Source organism: Anabrus simplex, chromosome 1 (assembly GCF_040414725.1).
Source record: "Anabrus simplex isolate iqAnaSimp1 chromosome 1, ASM4041472v1, whole genome shotgun sequence".
Lineage (NCBI taxonomy): Eukaryota > Metazoa > Arthropoda > Insecta > Orthoptera > Tettigoniidae > Anabrus > Anabrus simplex.
In genome coordinates, this window is record NC_090265.1 from 1,055,992,655 (window position 1) to 1,056,017,272 (window position 24,618).

Genomic DNA, 24,618 nt, shown 5'->3' on the forward strand with positions numbered 1-24,618 from the left:
AATTGTGCAGGAAAAGAACTAAATCAATTAAAGACTATGCAAACCAAGGCACCAGAGTGCAAACTTGAAATTACTTTAATAATTTATATCTGTATGTAATTTACCTCTTTTCTGTCTGGCCATTTGGCTGCAATAAAAGTATTATTATTAAAAATGATTAAATTTAAAATAAACAGTGGATCTAAATCACAATGCCTTATTTTTTGATAAATGATAGAAAATATAGATAATCTATATTGGCTGAAAAGCGGAGAACGGTTAAATGAGCTAGCTTGTATACAATGTCAGGCACAAAGTCATAACACAATCGAACACATATGAAGATCCATAAACGTGCTGAAGCTGAAGATGAGTAGATCAATTGAAGTAACTTGCCAGCTCCCGGTGATTAGCGCGATATATTCAATATCAGGCACTGTGGTTTCAAACGCCAACGTAAAATGAAGAATAGCTTAATGATCCAGTATTTGCTTTTCATAAACATTATAAGACTTTGCCTAACACTGCGTGAGCCATACTGCTGTTCAGGAAATTACGCACTGTTTCTTTTAAGTGACTTACATTTTACTACTTCTGGATTTTACAGTGTCTACCCCCATCATTTTTATATCGCCTCTTCTACTGATCCGGAGTGAACTTGAACTTTTATTTTCTTTTTCCTATGCATTGTTTTTCATGTTTTAATCGGCTGATGATGACCTGGACTAGGGTCGAACCGGTACCACTTCTACTTATTATTCAATAAGAATGTAATCACTGAATTTCTTATTCTTTTGTATTGAATAGGTTGAACCTCTTTATTTATTATTTCAATTTTGACTGTTAGTCTAGTTAATACTCCCCTCTTATGACTAATGAGAGGAGAAAATGGAAAACAATGAAAAGAATAAAGGAATTGGCAACAGAAAGGGAAGGGCATGAAATCTAAGCCTTGCTAATCTAACGCAATAGTCTCTCAACCTCTACCTAATGTGGACAGTGTGTGTCAAGTTAAATAAAACTCATAAGTTTATTATAATTATTATTGCTGACAGGTTTATTAAAATACTGACAGCTTTTAACATATAGACGTCAAAAGAAAATATGAAACTTAATCTTTGGAGAAAAATCTGGTGATGGTAGTTTCTCACTCTTTCCTTCTGATGGCTTCATGATGCAGACGCCAGAGAAATAGCAATTCATGGCAGGTGCACCTTTCCTCGAAAAAACAAAAAAAACAATTCAATCCACAGAGAGAGAAACTGAAAGAAGTTTGTGGAGGTACTACATGTCATTCAACCTTTACAATGCATTTGTCAGTGAAAAGTTCAGTAGAATGACCACCAAAAGTAGTAAGTACAGGTAAGTAAGTGGTTTAATTCTTAGAGATGTTACAGAATCCTAGGAATCTTTCTTGTATAACATCCTGGCCACAATAATGCTCTTTGTGACTGACATGACACATTTAATGTCCTGACTGCCCGAATTCAGCGGAACCTACAGAACTTCTTTCTAAATGTGTTAATTCACAATAATAAATTCACACTCAATCAGCTTATTTTGAATGTCACTAGACGTTCCTTTTATGCCTGATGTAGATTCTAGAATTATTTCTTGGGCAGGATTGTCTCAATTTCAAAAAATTAATCTCAATCAGACAACTAACTGCGAGATGAGAGATGATTTTGATACATAGGTTCAATTTTTCCTGGAAGGGGGTATAACTCCCAGTTCAGAGAGTGTTTCCTTTGAAATTTGGTATTTCTGCCTTGGAAAGCTTGTTACAGAAAGCATGTAACACACATCATATTTTCTCCTCCAAATAATAAGCACACAAAACTATATTTTGTTGTCCATTATCCTCACTGTTTGTGCCACTGAGTATGGCATTTTCCAGCTCGAAGCCCACTGTTTTGCACAATTTAAGTCATAATGTTGGTCTTTCTTCTTTCATAGTACATTTTTAAACCAACCAACCATCTATTTTTTAAATACACCACAAAATCACTACTACAATCCATTATCAATATAGGCCTACTGTTATGTTTTGGCGGGGTAGACAAATGAGCACAACCGGTAGCATTTAACTTCTAAGACTTATTGGCTATCTACTTAAAATCTAATATACTGACATAGGCACACCAGGATCACAAATTACATGACACAACACACACAATTTAACAGTTTGCACTCTCCCTACTCTCAATGTTCAGTCACACTAATTCACACTCAGACTTTCTCTGTTGACATTACACACTTATGGAACCGACGCTCATTTAGTCTCAATCAGTCCATAATTACTCTCTCTGCTGCTATCATAATCCTCAGTTCTGTGCCCATGTACGACAGTCTCACAGTTCAGTATAACGTAAACTGTCTGCACTCCCTACAGTTGACTTAGTTTATTGTCACATGCCGATACCCAGTCAATCTCTCCCACTCTGCACCAGAATGCGACATTCACTTAAAGCAGCTGGCCCAAGAGATTGAACTCCACGACGACAGACAGAATGAACACTCACTTCCACGAACAGAACATTCCACAGACTGCCTCCTCAAGCTAAGGCTGTCACTGTCCACATCGACACTCACATTCAGACTAACTGCACTCGCTTACTGACAGAGTTCAACTCCACTCCTTGCAAATCTTGCCTGTCTTACATAGCCCATCTGGATGTTTTGAGAAAGAAGACGCTTCCAGAGTCCTCTCAAAAGCAAATCAAATATTCTGGGTGCATCGTCTAGATCCTTCTCATGACGTCAGAGATCTTCAATGAGGTATCAGGGCAATGGCAGAAGCGCTGACCAATGCATACCCGGCTCTCTCCTGAATGGTTCGCTGCATGGTGAGTAGTGAGAACTCAATGCAGTGACGTCACTTGCCATCTAGTCCAGGCTATGCTGCTTCTCCCTAAGACTTAAATTTGGCGGAACCAGTCATAGTACTGTCACTTAAGAAATGATACTGTGCAACTGACATTTCTGGTGAAATTATATATTTTTTGTTCTGTTTGCTACCCTTATCATTATTATTTCAACCCTATGGGCTCCCGCACATCCTGAAAATGGCGCGGAATGTAGCAGTCAAAGGTACCTGAATAAATTAGAAGGAAACAATACCGTGTATCTTTTTGAGAAAAATATTTTAGGATTACCGCATAACTGCATTGTAGCAGGAGAGAAACAATACTGTATATGAAAATGAATGAAAACCTACAACCTGTTTTCCAGTCTTTGACCGGGTCAGGGATGGGATGAATGAAACATATATAGGCTATTAGTACAATGGGGTCGCCACTCCCAAAGTGATTTATGAATGATTGATAGATGCTATGAAATGATAATGGAGAGTGTTGCTGGAATAATGACAGGGAAAACTGGAGTACCCGGAGAAAAACCTGTCCCGCCTCCGTTTTGACCAGCACAAATCTCACATGGAGTGACCGGGATTTGAACCACAGTATCCAGCGGTGAGAGGCCGACGTGCTGCCGTCTGAGCCACGGTGGCTCAATAGTGTCTATCTGAAAGCTATTTAAGGAAATACTGTATAACTGTGTTTTAGTAGGAACTGATGTGTTCTATACTTCAAGTGGCAACAAGGAGACACTTCATTGTCATTGCAGAAAGCTTTGTATTGTTCGTAGAAGAAGCTGTTTTGAAAATTCATATCAGGTAAATGCTTTGTATAGAAAGTAAGTGTGTATTTCTGGAAGTACCATTTGCAGATATTGTGTTAAGTGGTATTTTATAGTTCTGGGAAGAAGTGGCAGTATAGACATTGGAAATTTCATAGGGAAGTTTAGGTTTTAAATGTGCTTCAAATTATACAATTCAGTAAGCTTCATTATCAGTACATTATTACTAGCCCTGCATTGTGCTCTTCACATTTGTATCCTTACAAATTACCTTACTGAGAACATGCAATTTTATATTAGACTACCTTGATACTGCTGCTCATACTAGGCCTGTAATTTTTACAGTTCAGTTATAATTTATATAGAGACAACTGGAGGAATTCATTATTGTTTGCTAGAACTTTCTGTTCCAGAGGAAGCCAATGATGGATGATTCAGGCAAAAATTCCAATGATGGGTTGTTCACAAAGCATAAACTGATCACTCAAGTGGGCTTTGCATTCAGAGCCAAAGAAACATCATTCAATGTGACAACTGCTGGTTAGAACCCTTAATTATTTCACGTGTAATATGAACTATTCCTTTTATTTAACTTTGAGGCTACTCGGACATCAAGCTTTAACCATAGCATTTTAGAAAACAATTCTCGCACACACAAGATGATTTGGGAGGTTTGTCTGTGTAACAACCACTTACCTTCCTGTGCTGTTATATCATCCATATTTGTAAAGTGATATCTTTGTCTATCTCTCCTCTTGTTTTACTCTCATATGTCGTTCACTCGGCTCCTACTAGCTGAGGTTATTTGAATGGAGAATATATATTATACCTCAATTATTATAATGTTCTTCTTGCTATCTGGGATCTCTCCTGCCCTTGTTTCCTAGATTTGTTTCCCCCTGCCCCATTTCCTTTACAAGTATTTGTGAAAATCACTTTATATACCGAGTTTATATTTCTGTACCATCCACATTGGACCTCTACTTGGCAGCTGTCTTTACTCGTGCTTTCACTTCTCTACTAGCTTTCTATTATAATCTTTACTTTTTTCCATTATCTTTGCAACATGGGTCTTGACGGGGCATTACCTACAGTTAACTACAACCTATGGTGACCGTATCAAACTGCATCTGAGCATTTTCATGTCACTATTACGTATCAATGATCACAGTGAAACACACGTGGATATTCAACCAAGCCATCCACATGAAATGTTACTTACAGTAGCGAAGCATTACAGGTTCCAATCTTCAGCATGAGGCAATTAATGGGAAAGAATTGGGAATATGGACAGGATCAAAGAATCTGGTCAAGACATTCATAGGTCTAACAAAGACAAATGACAGTGTTCCCAGAGAGAAGATTAGGGAAACCATGGTCAAAGAGAGACGAGGTACACAAAGTGTAGAAATGGTGCAAGCAATGTACAACAACTGCATCAGTAACGTACGGACTCCGGTTGGAAAGATGGAATGGTTTAACTGGCTAAGACATGGAAGTGTGTCATCTCTTTTGTTTCTAATAGTTATGGATGAAATTGTAAAGGAAACAAAAGAAGTATATGGGAATAGGGAGATGAAGTTATTACTATTTGCAGACAATACTGCGTTAGCAAAAGGGTGCAACAGGGCAATGCATTCTACCAGCGTATAAGAAACCTCGTCTGGAGTAAGGAAGTACTAAGGAAGTGTAAAGAGATAATGTACTAAATGCATCATCATCATCATCATCACATCCCGTTATCCAGCTCCTGCCAGGTTGGGGTATTTATGGCACTTCATCTTTCTTCCGAGGTTGATTTACTAGTACCATATCATATACAGGCTATTATTACGATGGGATCACCACTCCCAAAGGCATTTTATAGCTACTGCCAGGTGTCCTATATGTATTATGCAAGCATATTTACTTATGTAGCTGAGACCTGGACAATGTCAGGTACTGTTCGGAGATCAGAAGAATGCACATGCCCGGTGAGGCACGGGGCAAAGGGGTTTCCCCCGAGCTAATGACGTAATTGTTACCATAGCAACCCCCCTACTACCCAGGCAACTTTATATTATCTTCTACTGGCTGATCTTTGCTCTTTTCAATTGTAACCCAGCTGTGTCTGCACGTATTGCTGTTGCATTGTACTGTGTTTGTTCGTGTTCCTTTCTCAGTTGTTTGTCATTTATCCGTTGTTATTGTTGTTGCTTTTCATTCTTTCATAGCTGTTCAAAATCCTAAGATTACTGTGTCCCCATGAAGGCTACATTTTCATTTTTTCCTCAATTTGTACTTAATGCCATTTATTTATTGTCTCAAACTGTTCATTCAATTAACTTCATCGTTCATATTTTTGCATAGGGTTCAAAGCATTTTTCTGAGCACCATATTGATATAAGCTTTATACTAACCTACTGCAATAACTTGCAATTATTTATTTGAAAATTAGTGATAGAAAGTGCAAACTTTATTATTCTCAAAGTGTGTATTGTAACCGTACAACAGGGTTACAGATTCCATTCAGTATTTATTATTATTATCATCATTATTAACCCGATTCATTAGATTTTATATTCTGTTTCTCATCATTTAGACTGTAATAATTAGGTATCATGCATATTATAGTATTTAATCATAGGTTAAGTGAATATGTTTGTAATTATGCTGTATATTAGTAAGCGAGATTTGTTTGTTTGATATAGTCATTCTGTGGCTTGTAACTCTAGCTAGATGAGCTGGCATAGTATTTTGCAATCGAGGCTATGTTTAACTGAGAATGTTATGTGCAAGTACGTTTTCCGGTGACTCATGCAGCATAGTCAACTGTAATCCGCTTGGGTACGCTTATACGACAGATGACTGATGACATCAGTGCATGGGCACATGATTGCAACCAAGTGTCTGTATTCGCCAGCTACTGTATGTTGAGGTGGAAGGGATGAACAGCGAGTAGGGAGATGAGTCGTCATCGCGAGGTGATAAAGTCGATGCAACGGTGGTGAGAGGTATCAGATCATATGTATCAAATGGAAGAAGTGGTCTTAGAGTGATGGTAAGAGCTAAGAGTTGTGTTTGAAGAAGTCTTGTAATAATCGAGGTCTACATGTGGTGGTTGTATCTGAGCAGAGACGGGTACTATGCTGATAAACATCATCTTCTTGTGAGGATGCACTTCACAAGATGATTCAATAATATTTTCCAATTTCTTATAATATGTTGAGTGGACGTAATTACATTGGAGCTCCCTACACGCGAACATGGTATGTAGGCCAACTCCTTGTTATATAAGAAGATAACAGCAGACGGCTCCCGACTTCAGCTCATAGGTTTTCAAGAATTTCAAGTTCAACAGCGGTGTATGCAGACATCAGGTAATTAAAGCATCAGACATGTTATGCATTCATAACATGAAGAAGAATGTAACCAGCGGCGATATCACATCTCACTTCAAGTTCATGCCAATAGCTTTTTTGTTTAGATTAAATTTTCTTTTTAATATTACCACAAATCTCACTATATATATTTTTTTGTTAAATTAAAAGACGTCAATGCTTGTTCATTGTGACGTAAATTATAGTCACAAACTCAGTTTTATTTTGATTATAATAAGTGATTCCAATTCCATGTACAATCCTCAATTGTGGAAATGCAACAGTAATTTAATATTGTCCTGATCCATATCCCTGTATATTGCCAGATATGTGAGTTTATCACCTCACGCCTTGAGATAATTGATATAAGAGGTATGCTCTACCAAATTTTATGTTATGTATATTGTGTGAAGGAGATGAAGGTATAAGAGTAGTGGCTGGAGTATCCACAAAGTGGCGCCCAGCGTGGGGCTCGAAAGGTTCAGAAAAAGTGTTTCTGAATGGCAATATACATGGATCAGATCTTTTAACGAGTACGCACATGTTAAATTCACCGAGTAATGTTAGGAAGGTCATTTTGTTGAAGTTTGTATTTCAGGGGTAATGTCAGAGGAAGTGCAAGGGGCAATAGCTTTGAGATCGCGAAAAAATTAGTAGGAAACCAAAGATGGACAAGGATAGCAATATGCAGTCAGGTGATGAGGCTGAGGTTATTGTGTCCAAGGAAATCCAAGGTGGTAACATAAATAGGAAGTTGGTGACTAAGATGGGACCTGCTGAAAGTCAGAAAATAGTAGAGACTGAGGAAAACGCTGTCACGCAAGATCAAAGTAAAGGGGTGATTGAACTTGGTTTATTTAATTTGCTGATGTCCAAAATGACTGAGCAGAATAATATCATTAGTGAGAAAATAGAATCTCAGAATAATATTATGAGTGAGAAAATTGAAACGGTCATTAGTGAGAAAATTGAATCTCAGAATGATATTATGAGTGAGAAAATTGAAGCGGTCATTAGTGAAAAAATTGAAGCTCAGAGTAATGCCATAAATAGTATTAATAAGAAGATTGATGATGTTAGTAATAAGATAGATCAGAAGGTGTTAGAAATAAGTAAGCAAATTAATAATTTAGAAAGTAAGTAAATAGGGAGTGTAGTGACATCAGAGCTGAGATGGAATTGGGTCGGAGCAATCTCCATACGGAAATAGAGCAAATTAGTGAGACATGCATCAAACAGATTGATGAATTAGGCGCCAAGATCGAGTCTAATAAAGGAGAAATCAATGAGTTAGTAGAAGAAAGGTTTGAAAAGATAACCAATACAGTGGGGCAAGAAACTAGGAAATGTATTAGTAGGGTATAACATGTGGAAAGAAAACTTGGAGAAGTAAGTGATCTAGAGAGTGAACAAAAATCATTATCACAGAAGGTGAGAGAATCGGAAGAAAAATTACAGGAGAAATTAAGAAAAATTGAAGAAAAGGCTGAGGAAACATTGGAAGAAAAATTTCTGAGTTGCCAGAGAGTACTCCAGAAAGAAGTGCGTGATAGTAGAAATGTACGTGAAATAATTGTAAATAATGGTTTAATCACTAGAGATCATGATATACCTAAGTTTTCTGGGAAAGAATTCAACCCGATGGAATTTATGAGAGTAGTAGAGAAGAAATTTGCTGTTCAATTAAGGGACAATATTATTAGCTGGAAAACTGTATTGGAGATCTTAGCTAATGCTTTCGTAGGAGAGACTAAGTCTTGGTTTCAGGTATATAGAAGCTCGATGTCTAGTCTAACTGAATTTAAGAAAAAATTCATAGCTAAATTTTGGAGTGAAGGTGTTCAGACTAGAGAGAGAGAGAGAGAGAGAGAGAGAGAGAGAGAGCGAGAGAGAGAGAGAGAGAGAGAGAGAGAGAGTAATGTTTGGCAGATATTCCAACGAGGGTGTTAGAATGACAGAATATTTTTTGGCTCATGTTTTGGTGTAGAGAAATTTAGAATGTATTTGACCTGAGGCTGATATAGTTAGTCTTATGGCTAAGCACTATCCTGATAGAATAAGAGAAGCTGTTTGTATGAAAAGAGTGGAGACTATTAAGGAAATGGAGATTTTGTTGGAAAGTTTTGATGCTTGAATAATAGGACACTAAATAGGAATGTAGAAGGAAGGGGTAACCAATCTAATAATCAGGACAGGCTTATGAATAATCGTAACTACAGAAGAGAATATCAGGAGAGACCTAATAATAATTTCCACAGGGAGAGAAATTATCAAAATAGTTCGGAACATTTCAGGACTGGGAGGCGTGATTATGGAAATCAACCAGAAGCTCGGAGGCGTGAGAATCCAGGCCATAATAATAATAATAATAATAATAATAATAATAATAATAATAATAATAATGAAGCTAGAGGAAATAGGCAACAGGGGAGGCCGACTGAGGTGTGTAACCAACAAGTCGTAACCGAACCAAGTAATTTAAACGCGCAACGGACTGTATAAACAGGTCACTGAGACAGTCCGTAAATGGTGAGTTCACGTATAAGGTAGATAAGTATGTTAATGTCAACCAGCCTATAGTTGTAAGTGAACATGATTGTGACCTAAGTAGCAATAATTCAAATGTTTTAAGTGACGACTTAATCGTAGACAAATTTTATAAGTGTAATTTAAATTTAGATATAAGGCAAGATTTGTTAAGTGATCTTATATTATGTAATGAGGATAATTTAAGTAGTGTTACTGTTACATCGACGATTGAACTGCTGATATGGGGAAGAAAAGGTAAGATTTTGTTGGACTCTGGTAGTGAGAAGTCATGTGTAAATTCCAAGCTGTATGAGGAAGTTTTGAGAGAGAAGTATGATGTAGCGGAAATTCCAGTGAGGAATACGTTCATTGTAACAGCTGTTGGAAACAAGTCTCAAAGGGTGAATAAACAAATAGCTGTCCCCATTAACATAAGTGGAGAATGTATTTTCCAACCATGCTTAGTTGTGCCAAATTTAGTTTATGCCGTTATTTTAGGTACCGACTGGTTAACGTGTCACAAGGCTAAATTAAATTTTGATCTGTGTAATGTCAATCTTATTTGGGGAAAGAGTAGCAGGGAAGTCAGGTTACCATATGATGTTTTGTCAGAAATTAGTGCGAATAAAGTGTGTTCTAGTACGGAAGGGTCTTGTGAAATTCCTAATATTAGGAAAAATATTGATGTCTGCCATGTGTCTATACACAGAGATTCTAGAGATGAATTGTATGAGACAGTAGAGAAATGTAATTTAGCGGAAAGTCAGAAGGATGAATTGTGTGAACTGTTGATATCACATTGTGAAGTTTTTAGTGACCGGCCTGGTAGAACACATCTTTATGAACACAAATTTAATGTTCTTGATAACTCAACTTTTGTAGGATTAAATTGGATGAATTTGAGCTTGGTGACAAGGTTTTACTCAGAGTGCCACTCCCGTCATCAGCAGAAGCTGGTCAATTTTCTAAGTTTTTCTTGTTATATCAGGGATACTTCACTGTAGTGAAACGGATTGGGAAATGTGCTTATTCATTAGAAGACAAGGAAGGAAATATCGTAGGCACATACAATATAAGAAATCTTAAGAAATATATCATGTAAGTTTGTTGATTAATTCTCATTACTATGTTAATTCACCATGTTTTATGAAGCTGGCATTGCGAACAGGACTTTAGTGAAATTAGCGTGTGTTGTGATAATAAGTGAAGCATGGCAGTGCAATAAACTCCAGTGCTTGGAGAAAGTGTATATAATGAAATGTCTTCGAGAATTACTTTTGGACACTAAATGAACGTTTGAAACGACAGAAGTGAGAAAGAAATGTAATCTCTGTATGTAAATAATACTGTATAATCAAAGTGAAAATGATAATTGATCAATGTTTTATATGTATAACAACGAACATCCAGATGGATGATACTATGTACCGCCGGCCTGAGTGGCTCAGACGGTTAAGGCGCTGGCCTCCTAACCCCAACTTGGCAGGTTCGATCCTGGCTCAGTCCGGTGGTATTTGAAGGTGCTCAAATACGACAGCCCCGTGTCGGTAGATTTACTGGCACGTAAAAGAACTCCTGCGGGACTAAATTCCGGCACCTCGGCGTCTTCGAAGACCTTAAAAAGTAGTTAGTGGGACGTAAAACAAATAACATTATTATTATTATTATACTATGTACCCAATTTGTAAAGGGCATTTTTATACATGTATCTATGGTGTACTCGATTTCAGGTGATTATGTATATATTTCATGAATCAATCGATTCATTTAATCGATTATTTCATGAGGAAGGCGTTCTGTAACCGTACAACAGGGTTACATATTCCATTCAGTATTTATTATTATTATTATTATTATTATTATTATTATTATTATTATCATCATCATCATTATTAACCTGATTCATTAGATTTTATATTCTGTTTCTCATCATTTAGACTGTAATAATTAGGTATCACGCATATTATTGTATTTAACCATAGGTTAAGTGAATATGTTTGTAATTATGCTGTATATTAGTAAGTGAGATTTGTTGGTTTGATATAGTCATTCTGTGGCTTGTAACTCTAGCTAGATGAGCTGGCATAGTATTTTGCAATCGAGGCTATGTTTAACTGAGAATGTTATGTGCAAGTACGTTTTCTGGTGACTCGTGCAGCATAGTCAACTGTAATCCGCTTGGGTACGCTTATACGACACATGACTGATGACATCAGTGCATGGGCACATGATTGCAACCAAGTGTCTGTCTTCGCCAGCTACTGTATGTTGAGGTGGAAGGGATGAACAGAGAGTAGGGAGATGAGTCGTCATCGCGAGGTGATAAAGTCGATGCAACGGTGGTGAGAGGTATCAGATCATATGTATCAAATGGAAGAAGTGGTCTTAGAGTGATGGTAAGAGCTAAGAGTTGTGTTTGAAGAAGTCTTGTAATAATCGAGGTCTACAAGTGGTGGTTGTATCCGAGCAGAGACGGGTACTATGCTGATAAAGAAACATCATCTTCTTGTGAGGATGGACTTCACAAGATGATTCAATAATATTTTCCAATTTCTTATAATATGTTGAGTGGACGTAATTACATTGGAGCTCCCTACATGCGTACATGGTATGTAGGCCAACTCCTTGTTATATAAGAAGATAACAGCAGACGGCTCCCGACTTCAGCTCATAGGTTTTCCCAAGAATTTCAAGTTCAACAGCGGTGTATGCTGACATCAGGTAATTAAAGCATCAGACATGTTATGCATTCATAACATGAAGAAGAATGTAATCAGCGGCGATATCACATCTCACTTCAAGTTCATACCAATAGCTTTTTTGTTTAGATTAAAATTTTCTTTTTAATATTACCACAAATCTCACTATATATATTTTTTTGTTAAATTAAAAGACGTCAATGCTTGTTCATTGTGACGTAAATTGTAGTCACAAACTCAGTTTTATTTTAATTATAATAAGTGATTCCAGTTCCATATACAATCCTCAATTGTGGAAATGCAACAGTAATTTAATATTGTCCTGATCCATATCCCTGTATATTGTCAGATATGTGAGTTTATCACCTCACGCCTTGAGATAATTGATATAAGAGGTATGCTCTACCAAATGTTGTTGTTTTTATTCAAAAAGCAACTGGCGCTCAAACAAATGTTATGTATATTGTGTGAAGGAGATGAAGGTATAATAGTAGTGGTTGGAGTAGCCACAGTATGTCATAGACTTAATACATTGTAAAGTGATACTTACGAACTACACAGTCTTACCATAAATACTGTCCCAAACGTTTAAGTAAATTGACACAAAATGGTTAGAGATATTTTAATATATTAATAACAAGTGTTAGATAGATGCATTATGAACCATAATCACAAATAATTATTCAAAATGGCCACCATTGGCATGCACACAAGCCTTAAGTCTTTGTGGCCACTCATCAATGGCATTACGCAACACATCAACTGGAAATTGTGCAACTGCCTTCCGAAGAGACTGCTTTAAGCTTTCAATATTGGAATGTCTTTCCTTGCAAGCCATTTCCTGAAGCCTGGACCACAATTTGTAGTCCAAAGGGTTTTAATCTGGACTTGCAGATGGCCAATCTGAAATGGAAATGAAATCAGGAACATTTGACTCCAACCACTGCTGGGTTGCCTGTGCCTTGTGTGCTGGGGCTGAGTCCTGCTGGAAGCTCCAGTTCTGTCCATGGAAGAGGGTGTTGTTGAGATTCTTGACCAGTCCCTCAAGCACTGTCTCCTGGTACACTTCAGCTGAAGTTTTGACTCCCTTTTCACAGAAATGGAGCTCCGTTGTGCCCTCGCAGCTCACACCCCACCACACCATAACTGATGAGGGATGATGACCCCTCTGGATCCTTGGAGCCTTTTCACCAGCTTCTCTACAGGAATGGGCATATACCCTGTCATTTTGGGTGTTGAAAGTCTCCTCAATACTGAAAATCTTTTCATCCATAAACAGGATTCGACGATGACCATTAGCCGCGTAACGCTTAAGTAAGCGCTTTGATTTTAGGAGCCTCTGGCACTTCAGTTCCTTTGTCAGATATCTTTTGCGTCGTTTGTAAGCATGGAGTCCCAGGTCAATGCTTAACGTGTGAGATATAGACATTTTTGATATCTGTAACTGACAAGCCATCACTGACTGTCTCCTTACCGGATTTCGTCGCACACGAGCCGCCACTGCTTTGACGAGTTCTGGCGTTCGTACTGTGCGTGGTCTTCCTCGCCGTGGGCGATCTCTCACAGTTCCAATCTCAACAAATCGATTTATAGTGCGGTAAACAAATTTCCTACTAATTTTCAGCTTCTGGAGGGTTTTGAAAATCTCTCCTGGTGATCGCCCTACCTTGTGTAACGCTATCACGGCCACACGATTCTCATACTCCCCCCATTCCATCTTCAAAACTTCAAACTGACAACTGTACACTTCTGCAGCTCAACCAACAATGACTCACGCCTCACGATACCAGTTTTGTAGCCGCTCCCTCGCTCGGGCAGAAGTACAGCCACCCTCAAAAGTTGGGACAGTATTTATGGTAAGACTGGGTATGTTATTGCACAGAGACAGATATCATGAACCCGAGACATACATTATTATGTGCAATTCAGAATTAATTTGATATGTTAGATGTAGAAGCTGGGAGGTTTTCTGTAGTGGATACTTTTTGCAAGTAACTGTGCAGCATTTGGAAATTATGTTCTAATTACAGACTAACAAAATGTATTAAGAAGAGGAACCATGTATTACCATGTACTTTTATATTTTTTTTTAATGCTGTTTGCTTTACGTCGCACCGACACAGATAGATCTTTTGGCGACGATTGGATAGGAAATTTCTAGGAATGGGAAGGAAGCGACCGTGGCCTTAATTAAGGTACAGCCCCAGCATTCGCCTGGTGTGAAAATGGGAAACCACGGAAAACCATCTTTAGGGCTGCCGACAGTGGGGTTCGAACCCACTATCTCCCGGATGCAAGCTCACAGCTGCGCGGCCCTAACCGCACGGCCAACTCGCCCAGTTACTTTTATCTTTGTTATGAACAATATGTTCAAGTGTTACTGGGGAACTATCTACTCTTAGGTATATTTGTGTAAGATTCATTATTATTGTATGCTTGTTTATAACAAATGTATGTATTGCTGTACATATTGATGAAATGCTTAGGTGTGGATATATTATAATAGAAAACAGCTGATTGATTTCAAGTCAGTTGGAAGGTATACAACCCAGGTGCAGTTCCCTACCCCTTTTAGTCGTTTTAGCCCGATTAAAGTGAACACAGCACAGCCTGATGTACATGTCCTGGGAGAAAAGAAAGAATGATTAAAATTAGATTGAGTTTGATGAAATTTTTGTACATTTATTATTGTTGTTATTATTATTATTATTATTGTTTACATCGGGTGACTTGGCTGTGTGGTTAGGGTTGCGCAGCTGTGAGCTTGCATCCAGGAGATAGCGAGTTTGAGCTCCACTGTCGGCAGCCCTGGAGATGGTTTTCCGAGGTTTCCCATTTTCACACCACGCAAATGATGGGGTTGTACCTTGAGGCCACAGCCGCTTCCTTCCCACTCCTAGACCTTTCCTATCCCATCGTCGCCATAAGATCTATCTGTGTCAGTGGAACGTAAAATAAATTGTAAAAAAAAAATATATATATATATATTATTTTCAAATACGAGGATTGTGGCGTGTTTAGGAAACTCACAGAGGCTGGCAGACTGAATGCTGAAAGGAATAACAGTCTATAATGATGAAGTATGTATGTTATTATTATTATTCACATCTCAAGAAGTTTCAATATCGGTATAGCCACAATGTCTACGGAATTTCATTGCTTATGTTAAATCACAAAAGAGAAAATAATTATATGATGCACTTTCATACCTTTTTGTTTCATATCATGAAACAACCTGAATGAAATAAATTAAAAATAAGTACACTGTATATTTACTTCCATGAAGTATAATATGTCCATCTCTGTGGTGTAGGGGTTAGTGTAATTAGCTGCCACCCCCGGAGGCCCGGGTCCGATTCCCGGCTCTCCCACAAAAATGAAAAGTGGTACGAAGGCTGGAACGGGGTCCAGTCAGCCTCGAGGGTCAACTGAGTAGAGAGGGTTTTGATTCTCACTTCAGCAATCCTCAAAGTGGTTTTCCATGGTTTCCCACCTCTCCAGGCAAATGCCGGAATGGCACCTAACTTAAGGCCACGGCCACTTCCCTCTTCCTTGTCTACCCCTTCCAATTTTCCCAGCCCCACAGAAGGCCCCTGTTCAGCATAGGAGGTGAGGCCGCCTGGGCGAGGTACTGGTCTTTCTGCCCAGTTGTATCCCCCGACCCAAAGTCTCAATCTCCAGGACACTACCCTTGAGGCAATAGAGGTGGGATCCCTCGCTGAGTGTGAGGGAAAAACCAACCCTGAAGGGTAAATGGATTAAGAAAGAAAGAAAGAAGCTTGCATCCAGGAGATAATAAGTTCGAACCACACTGTCGGCAGCCCTGAAGTTGGTTTTCCGTGGTTTCCCATTTTCACACAAGGCAAATTCTTGGGCTGTACCTTAATTTAGGCCACGGCCGCTTCCTTCCCACTTCAAGGCCTTCCCTAACCCATTGTCGCCATAAGACCTACCTGTGTCGGTGCAACTTAACCCAATCGCATCATTTCATGACGCTAGCTCGCAGAAGTTATTCGTGGCATATGAATGCAATAACGAGCTCAGCTCGCGGCAATGCACTGCTGTACATCAATACATGTAGTTCAGTTACTAACTCACAGATGCCACTTGTATGCATTCTGAGCTGAAGTTTAGACATGTGGTTTCGGTTATTTCCCGCACTCCGTGCTCAGGTTATCACACACTTCTGGAAACAGAGATAAAAGAATTTTTGTTCGTCTTATTTGGCTCACGTCAGTTGCAATCATGGGGTCAAGCAGATGTGTTGGTTTTGATGAAGATGAAATACGAAAGCTAATAGATAGTGTTTTAGAGAGTGATTATGAAGACAGTGAAGTTTGTGACGACGAAATAGGTCCCAAGGTCTTAATTCAAGTTTGAGTGATGTGTGTAATAGTCCTGATGACACAGAAAGTGATACAAATGATGACGGTGGGCCAAGTCTTTCGAAACAAGTTCGTACCTCGGCGCAGACTAGCTAGTTGTTTTACGTCGCACCGACACAGATAGGTCTTACGGCGACGATGGGACAGGAAAGGGCTAGGAGTGGGAAGGAAGCGGCCATGGCCTTAAGTGAGGTACAGCCCCAGCATTTGCCTGGTGTGAAAATGGGAAACCATGGAAAACCATTTTCAGGGCTGCCGACAGTGGCGTTCGAACCTACTATCTCCCGAATACTGGATACTGGCCGCACTTAAGCGACTGCAGGTATCGACCTCGGTAGGCGCAGACTAACTTCAATGACTGGAATTGGACAAAAAGTAACAATATCCCTGTTGTACATACGTTTAGTGAATACAGTGGAGTTAGTGATAACGTATCGAAAAAGTTACTGTGCTGACAATTGCCGCAGTGCAGGATTTAAATGTGTTTTCTCAGTGAACTGCTATGGTACCAATAGGATGCGAATGGGTTAAAGCAAATTGTAAAGAGACAAGAAAAACAAATTGGTATGCTTTAACATTACTAAGAGTAATTCTTTCACTAGAAACCCAAACATATTGAAGCAGTGGCGCCCACCTCAAAATACATTCCCTTACCCATGAACTAATAGCACTTTCAACTTGAGATTTGAAATAATATATTATATCAAATTTATAAACTTTATATCTCTATCTCCAACTCTGTCTCTGGAAGTTTTTGAGGAAATAGTCCTGGTTTTCGTAGCATGCTGAAATAACTCTTGCAAAAGATTTAGCCAGTAATATTGTACACTTATTAATTCTGTGATCTGATATGTGCGACGAATACCAGTTGTGGCAAAGAAATATGTGGATCAACTAAGTGAAAAATCAGACCGATTCTTCTGTGTTCACATATCTGATTAGATCACGCGAGACGCTGAACACTGCCAAGTGTGAGTGAATGTTTTCGTGTAGCAGATATGAGCAGATTAGAGCTGATCGCAGGGCTGAACAGGAAGTTGGTGCTTGCAGCCACATTCCTCATTCTTGCATTCTTCTCATCTCCACACAGTAGGGAGGAGAGTAGAATTCAGGCCAGCAAAATGAAATACCTAAGAAGTATAACAGGAAAGACAAAGATAGACATATTGAGAAATGAAGATGTAAGAAAGGAGGTCAGAATGGCAAACCTAAATGAGAGAATTGATAGGAGTAAACTAAGATAGTTTTGGCATATACAGAGGATGGAGGAAAAAAGAATACCAAAACAGATTATGGAGATGAATGAGGAAAAGAGAGCAAGAGGGAAACCAAGAACAAGGTGGATTGATTGAATAAAGAGGAGTGCAAGAAGAAGAAACCTGGAGTGAGACAAAATGATGTAAGAGGAATGTCCCAACCCAGCAGGAGCTGGATAAGGGGAAAGGAGGAGGATGATGACAAAATGGAAATATTTTTACGTCATTAAAATGACCACAATGAAAACAGCCTCCCATTTGACACAGACTATAAATCCATCTTGCTGGAAGTATACAGTCAGTTAGGGAAAATATTCCTTCCTTCGACTCAACATGACGGTCAGAATTTATGATCTGCTTAATTTTTTTTAAAAGTCAGCTCTGTAAAATTCTTGTTGCACAAATGATGCACCACATACCAATTTTGGGAATGTGAACTATCTTGAATAAATCTTGGGTTTTCATATGATCCAATACTAATTATGTTGCACATTGACATAGTACCCGCCCACTAATCAAAGCATGCCCTTTTAAATACTGTACCAACGCAAGTTTGAAATCAGCACAGTTCAATGACTAAAGAAGCTAGTTACACTAGGCTAGTGCAGTGGAGGCCAAGACTTGCACTAATTGGAGTGTAACCAAGTCTGGACACTGTGCTGTCAGGCAGCCAGACTGCTAAGCTTTTCCTCCTCCCCTCCCCTCAACACCAAACCTACACTGTATATTTGGTGTGCAAGGTAAGAGCACAGTTTTGCCAGGCCTGCAATAGCCTATTCTAGTAGCAGGATCTCATCAGCTTAAACTTTACACTTGTTAATTTTAGGGTCTAAATTTGGAGTAAAATACAGGGTGCAGCAGAAATACCTGACAAATTTCAAACGTAAATAACTCGGCAATGCAACAAGCCATTTAAAGATTTATTGCACGGTTGGAAAGAGTATGTTTGCCATTTGAGTCACATACACATACACACTAGGTTTTGAAAATGTCATCCAAATGCCAACCGTCCTGTTCGATGCACCTCTGAAGCCTCTCCCTGAAGTTCCGCATGACTCGCTTGAGCATGTCTTGTGGTATTGCTTCGATTTCTTCACGGATGGCAACTTTCAGGTCATGTAGTGTTTGCGGCTTACGTCGGAAGACGCGATCTTTCAAATATCCCCAGGAAAGAATTTGCACGGGGCGAGCGAGGTCAGGAGAACAGGCTGGCCATGGAACATCACCCCGTAAGGAGATGAGACGTCCTGGAAACATTTCTCTGAGAAGACCCATCGATGCCCTGGCTGTGTGTGCAGTGGCACCATCTTGTTGGAACCACACAGCAGGATTCCCTAAGTCGGTGAGTGTCGGCTGCAGGAAGTTGCGTAACACCTGTACGTAACAATCCAATGTTAATGTTACAGTTCTGTCCTCCTTTTCAAAAAAGTAAGGGCCTACAATTCCGAAATCAGCGACAGCACACCAAACAGTAACACGCTCGCCGTGGAGAAGTCGCTCATGGATCTGTCGAGAATTGGTAGCGGACCAGTACTGAAAATTTCTTTTATTAACGTGTATGTATGTATGTATGTATGTTTAGTCCTCAGCCCGAAGGCTGGTTGGATCCTCAACAGCTCCACCATCAGCTGTCATAGATGGCCTAGGCATCAATGAAGAGGCATACTAGGGAAATGAGGAGTGAGGTAGTTTCCCGTTGCTTTCCTCACCCAGCCAAAAGTTGCTATTATATATCAGTCTGCCAAGCCCACTGAAATGCATGCAACCACCAACCCTATGAGCAATATTTTCACACCATTCATAGCACGGACTGGCTGCAGAAGGAATGGCATTACTAGCATCACTCATACCTCAGTTACTTTCATTTTGTCAAAGCCCAGGATAAAGCTGAGACATATCAATGAAAGTAACAAGATTGCTCTAGCCCATACCAGAAGACATAGTGCACTGTAAACACTAGGTCCCGCCAGCAAAGGCATTTTATTAACGTAACCTGACAAATGAAAGTGCGTTTCATCACTTGCCAGGACACTGGTGTCAGTTGCTACAGCTTTCAGGACAGTCTCACAACACGCTCTGCGGTTGGCCCAATCACATTCACTGAGTTTCTGAACACCCACCATTTTGTACAGATGGAACTTCATGCCCACGTGTAAAATCCTCCTTACGGTGTGATCCGAGAGTCCCAGAGCACGTGAATGCCTACACACCGAACGTTGAGGAGACTGCGTAACGGTGTGCCTCACTGCGCGGACGGTCTCTGGTGTTCGGACGCTACGAGGCCTACCAGGCGGCTTCGTTTTCACACTTGAACCACTTTTTCTCAAACTGTTCACCCATGACAGAATGGTGTTCCTGCTCGGAACTTGCTCATGTTGACCTAAGCCAAAGCGTCTATGAAATAAACGCTCTGTTGTGGTCTTGTTCTGGTCTTGAGCGTCACAAAACCTCTGTGTTCGCCATGCTAGCCGACCGACTAGCCCGGACGAGACGATGCACGTGTTCTCCAAGGCCAGGACCACGCGTACCACGACAATAACACTTGTTCGAAAGGTGTGGCCAATTCGACCTTTAGTTCGCTCCAATGTATTGTATGTGACATAAATGGCAAACCCTGCTCTTTTAAACTACGCAACAACATTGTGAATGGCTTGTTGTGTTGCTGAGTTATATACGTCTGAAATTAGTCAGGTATATCTGCCGCACCCTGTATGTAACAGTTTACTACACCAGTTTCCTCGAGGAACTGTTTGTATATTGCTCTAGCTCGAATACCCAGGAGTAGTAGCACTTTTCCAGTGGTGTTGCATGATCAGGAAAGAAAAAAACGTCCAAAAATTACATGAAACGATACCTTAAGTAGATAAGAAATCCTTCCTTCATGCTTGCCAGGGACCCACCATCCTGACCCTCGAAGTATTCTTACTTTTATTCTTTTCTAACCCATTGAATCCCCTCCTGGGGCAAAGGCTTCCCCCAACTTCCTCCGTCACATGCCGTCCTCATAAAATTAGTTCTGCAACCCATTTCAGGACATCAGACTATCTGGTTGAAGAACATCCCCTGCCTCGCTGTCCAGCTCTGGCGGTACCATTCCATTACCACCCGCGTCCACTTCATGGGATTTATTTTTGCTATGTGATCTGCCAAACTCCACTTTTGAGCCCAGATTTCTCTTCCAACACCCTTTATTCTGGTCTTGAGCGTGATTTCAATGTTTTGCAGAGGGTCCTTCAGGGAAATGCCTAGAAAACTTCTTTCCATTCTTCTCTAGCAGACATTCAGTTTGTTTAACTGTCTGTTAGAGACCAAGTCTGAGTCCCATATGAAAGAAAAGGCAGCATACACATGTTAAATACATTCCTTTTGATGCTAATGGAAGTCATTTTTGAGAAAAAAATATTGTGTGTCCAACACTGACGTCAAGCATTTCCCATTCTATCTGATCTCTGTCTTGTCTGTTAAGGAATTGAACTGTCTAACCAAGATATACATATATATTCCATAAAGTTACCATTGATCTTAATTTCTTCTTCACCAGGCGAGTTGGCCGTGCGGTTAGGGGCACGCGGCTGTGAGCTTGCACCAGGGAGATAGTGGCTTTGAATCCCACTGTCGGCAGCCCTGAAAATGGTTTTCTGTGGTTTCCCATTTTCACACCAGGCAAATGCTGGGACTGTACCTTAAGGCCACAGCCGCTTCCTTCCAACTCCTAGGCCTTCCCTATCCCACCGTCGTCATAAGACCTATCTGTGTCGGTGCGACGTAAAGCCAATAGCAAAATTTCTTCAAGGTTGTTGGTCAGTTTATATTTCATTAATCACGAATTCAACTTGCTAGTAGTGCTCATTTAAATCTATCAACGTCTAAAGTTCTAAGGGACTCCCAAAAAAGGATAATTTCATCTCTAAACATCAGATCTGAGAATTTCTTACCATCAATGTTGATACGATAACTATCATTCCATTCCTTTCCCCGGAAAACATCCTCCAATAAGCAGGTGAATAGCTTAGGGAACATATGGTAAGATCTTCCTGACGAACTCCCTTCTTAATTCTGAAAGGTCTTCCAATGTACTCAAGCCTAATCCTTGCTTTACTTTGAGAGTAGATTTGTTGTATGATCTTGATGTAGTATTTCTGAATTCCTTGCTTAACCTTTTTTTTTTTTTTTTTTTTGCTAGAGGCTTTACGTCGCACCGACACAGATAGGTCTTATGGCGACAATGGGATAGGAAAGGCCTAGGAGTTGGAAGGAAGCGGCCGTGGCCTTAATTAAGGTACATCTGCCTGGTGTGAAAATGGGAAACCACGGAAAACCATCTTCAGGGCTGCTGATAGTGGGATTCGAACCTACTATCTCCCGGATGCAAGCTCACAGCCGCTTGCTTAACCAAAGCACGCCAAAGAGTGCTCAACCGAATCAAAGGCCTTGTCCAAGAATGCTAGATATAGGCTGGATTGATTTCATTGTATTTCTTGATGACTTGGTTGACAGCTTGGAGATGGTCAGCTCTTGAAAATCCAGCTTGTTCCACTGGCTGATTCACATCTAACATGATGGCAAATTTCCTTTACAGGATCTTTGTAAAGGGGTTTATAAATGGTAGACATCAAGCTAACTGGGTGAAAGTTGTTTGAGAGTTCTCTGGAACCTTTCTTGAGGAAAAGGACTATGTCAGATACGTTCCACTACTGTTCTGGTACCTTGCCTGTTAGAAAGATTTCACTTGAATATCTTGGTTAGTGGACTAAGAAGTTCATTCGTAATGGCCTTTACAATTTTGTTAATTATGCCACTCTTGTCCAGACACTTGTTCTCAAGATCTTCCAGCAAGGCTATAACTTTAGATGTCATTGGCGGTAGTTCTTTGAATGAGTCATCTTGTTTGTTAGTACTGGAATCAGAACCATCAACAGTGACTAACATGGTATAGCCTGTGTACAGGTTTTCATAGCAGTCAGTGGCTAGTTTTAAGATTCCCTTCTATAATGACCGCTCACCCAGCAAACAACCCGCTTTCTGCAGGCTTTATCAAATCTACCTTCACCTCCACCAACTGGATTCAGCATGTCTGCACTATGCTGAGAAATTAAGCTTTCAACTTGGTCTATTACCTTGCCCCGTGGTGAAAAGACACACTCGTCTCAAGTGAATTCACGCTTCCTTGGTGGTATTCTAGAACAAACTACCTAATCTGATAAACATGTGCCAGCCACCCTGTCACCTCACTGTGAACTACCAAGCTCGATAGTTGCAGTCACTTAAGTGCGGCCAGTATCCAGTATTCGGGAGATAGTGGGTTCGAACCCCACTGTCGGCAGCCCTGAAGATGGTTTTCCGTGCGTTTCCATTTTCACACCAGGCAAATGCTGGTGCTGTACCTTAATTAAGGCCACAGCCGCTTCCTTCCCACTCCTAGCCCTTCCCTGTGTCATCGTCGCCATAAGACCTATCTGTGTCGGTGCGACGTAAAACAACTAGCAAAAAAAAAAAAAAATTAAAAAAAAAAAATCTCCCTACACACGTGAAAGTGCATGTGGAATCTCTCTCTTTGAGGAAATTCTTTAATACTATACACAGTACAAATCTATTTTATTCAACATTGCTCTTTACACAAAAAAAACCTGTTAACCAACTCAAATGCCTAGTCATGAAAATGGACTTACTTTTGAATGCCACTTTTTATCAACATACATAAGGAATATTGAAATACTCACTTTCTCCAAAATTTCATCAACTTCAGGAAAGAGGTCCAAAAGGGCTGTTGCCATAAATACACCAGCAGCAAAGCAACTCAATAAGCTGACAATTCTCCCATACCTAAACAAAAATAACTTTTCTTTTTCTCCACAAATGGATAACAAAGAATGGAAAACTTCACATCAGTGCAGAGTAACTCACCTTGCTCGTTTTACAGGATCAACTGTGTCATGCAGTTTTTTTAGGAGCTTCAGTGGAAGCATACTAAACACAAATGTAAGAAGAAAGAGTGATGCTAACACTATTCCCTTCGCAGTAAACACGTCCATGATCCCAAATTGATCAGGGTTACAAACACCAAGATAAGGCAAACTAGTAAGAAAAGGGCTGAAAATGATACACTTTGAAGAATATAAAACAAATTAAGGTACCTACGTAATACAACTAGAAGTTCAAAGCCGATTCTAACCACTCCATACTAAATGTCGCGTTTCAAATGCTCAACAGTACTTGCAACGAATATCAGTGATGGATTATCTTGCTCCATCCTCCTTGGTCAACATGATAACCAATCCGTCCTAAGAAAATAAGAACACTGTTTACCATTACACAGTCAGAAACTTAACATCACAGCCATGGTATCAACGAAATGGGCAACATGTGACACTGACATCAGTAAATACAAAGAAGAGAAAGACTAGTACTGATGTACAATCTCTTTGATTGTTGCAAGATACGTCATGCGTGAATAGCAGCCATTTTCAGTCTAACTGGAAGTATACATTCAAAATTGTTAGGTAAGGGGATCTACCGGTCCCAATATAAAATTAATATTTGATGACTTTATAATTATCACTATTTCTGGTATTGAATAGGTGTATCCCATTATGTAACAATTTTGAATGTAAATCTCGATTCAGTACGGAACCTAAAAATGAAAATTTTGACACTAGATAACTGGAAGTAATTTTAATACAAAACTTAACTCGAAAGAACATTATGCGAATCAAATATAGTAGAGACAATACACGACACTGAGCGAGATATCGAGGGACAGCTATTGGAGCTCACT

The 24,618-nt window shown here is 39.6% G+C and overlaps 1 protein-coding gene across 2 annotated transcripts in view; it reads right to left on the bottom strand.

The window, feature by feature from the left end:
- Positions 1–24,195, bottom strand: part of LOC136857959 (zinc transporter ZIP1) — a 38,496-nt gene extending 14,301 nt beyond the window's left edge. The window contains exons 1-3 of one of the 2 annotated variants that reach the window (XM_067137097.2): positions 23,982–24,195; positions 23,748–23,810; positions 23,564–23,666 (exon numbers count right to left, since the gene is read on the bottom strand). In XM_067137097.2, coding sequence (XP_066993198.2) covers positions 23,564–23,666; positions 23,748–23,809 — 165 coding nt within the window. In that variant the 5' untranslated portion in view covers position 23,810; positions 23,982–24,195. Of the gene's footprint in view, positions 1–23,563; positions 23,667–23,747; positions 23,934–23,981 lie in introns of both variants that reach the window. The other variant, XM_068225374.1, reaches the window with a different exon arrangement.
- Positions 24,196–24,618: the final 423 nt, after the last annotated feature.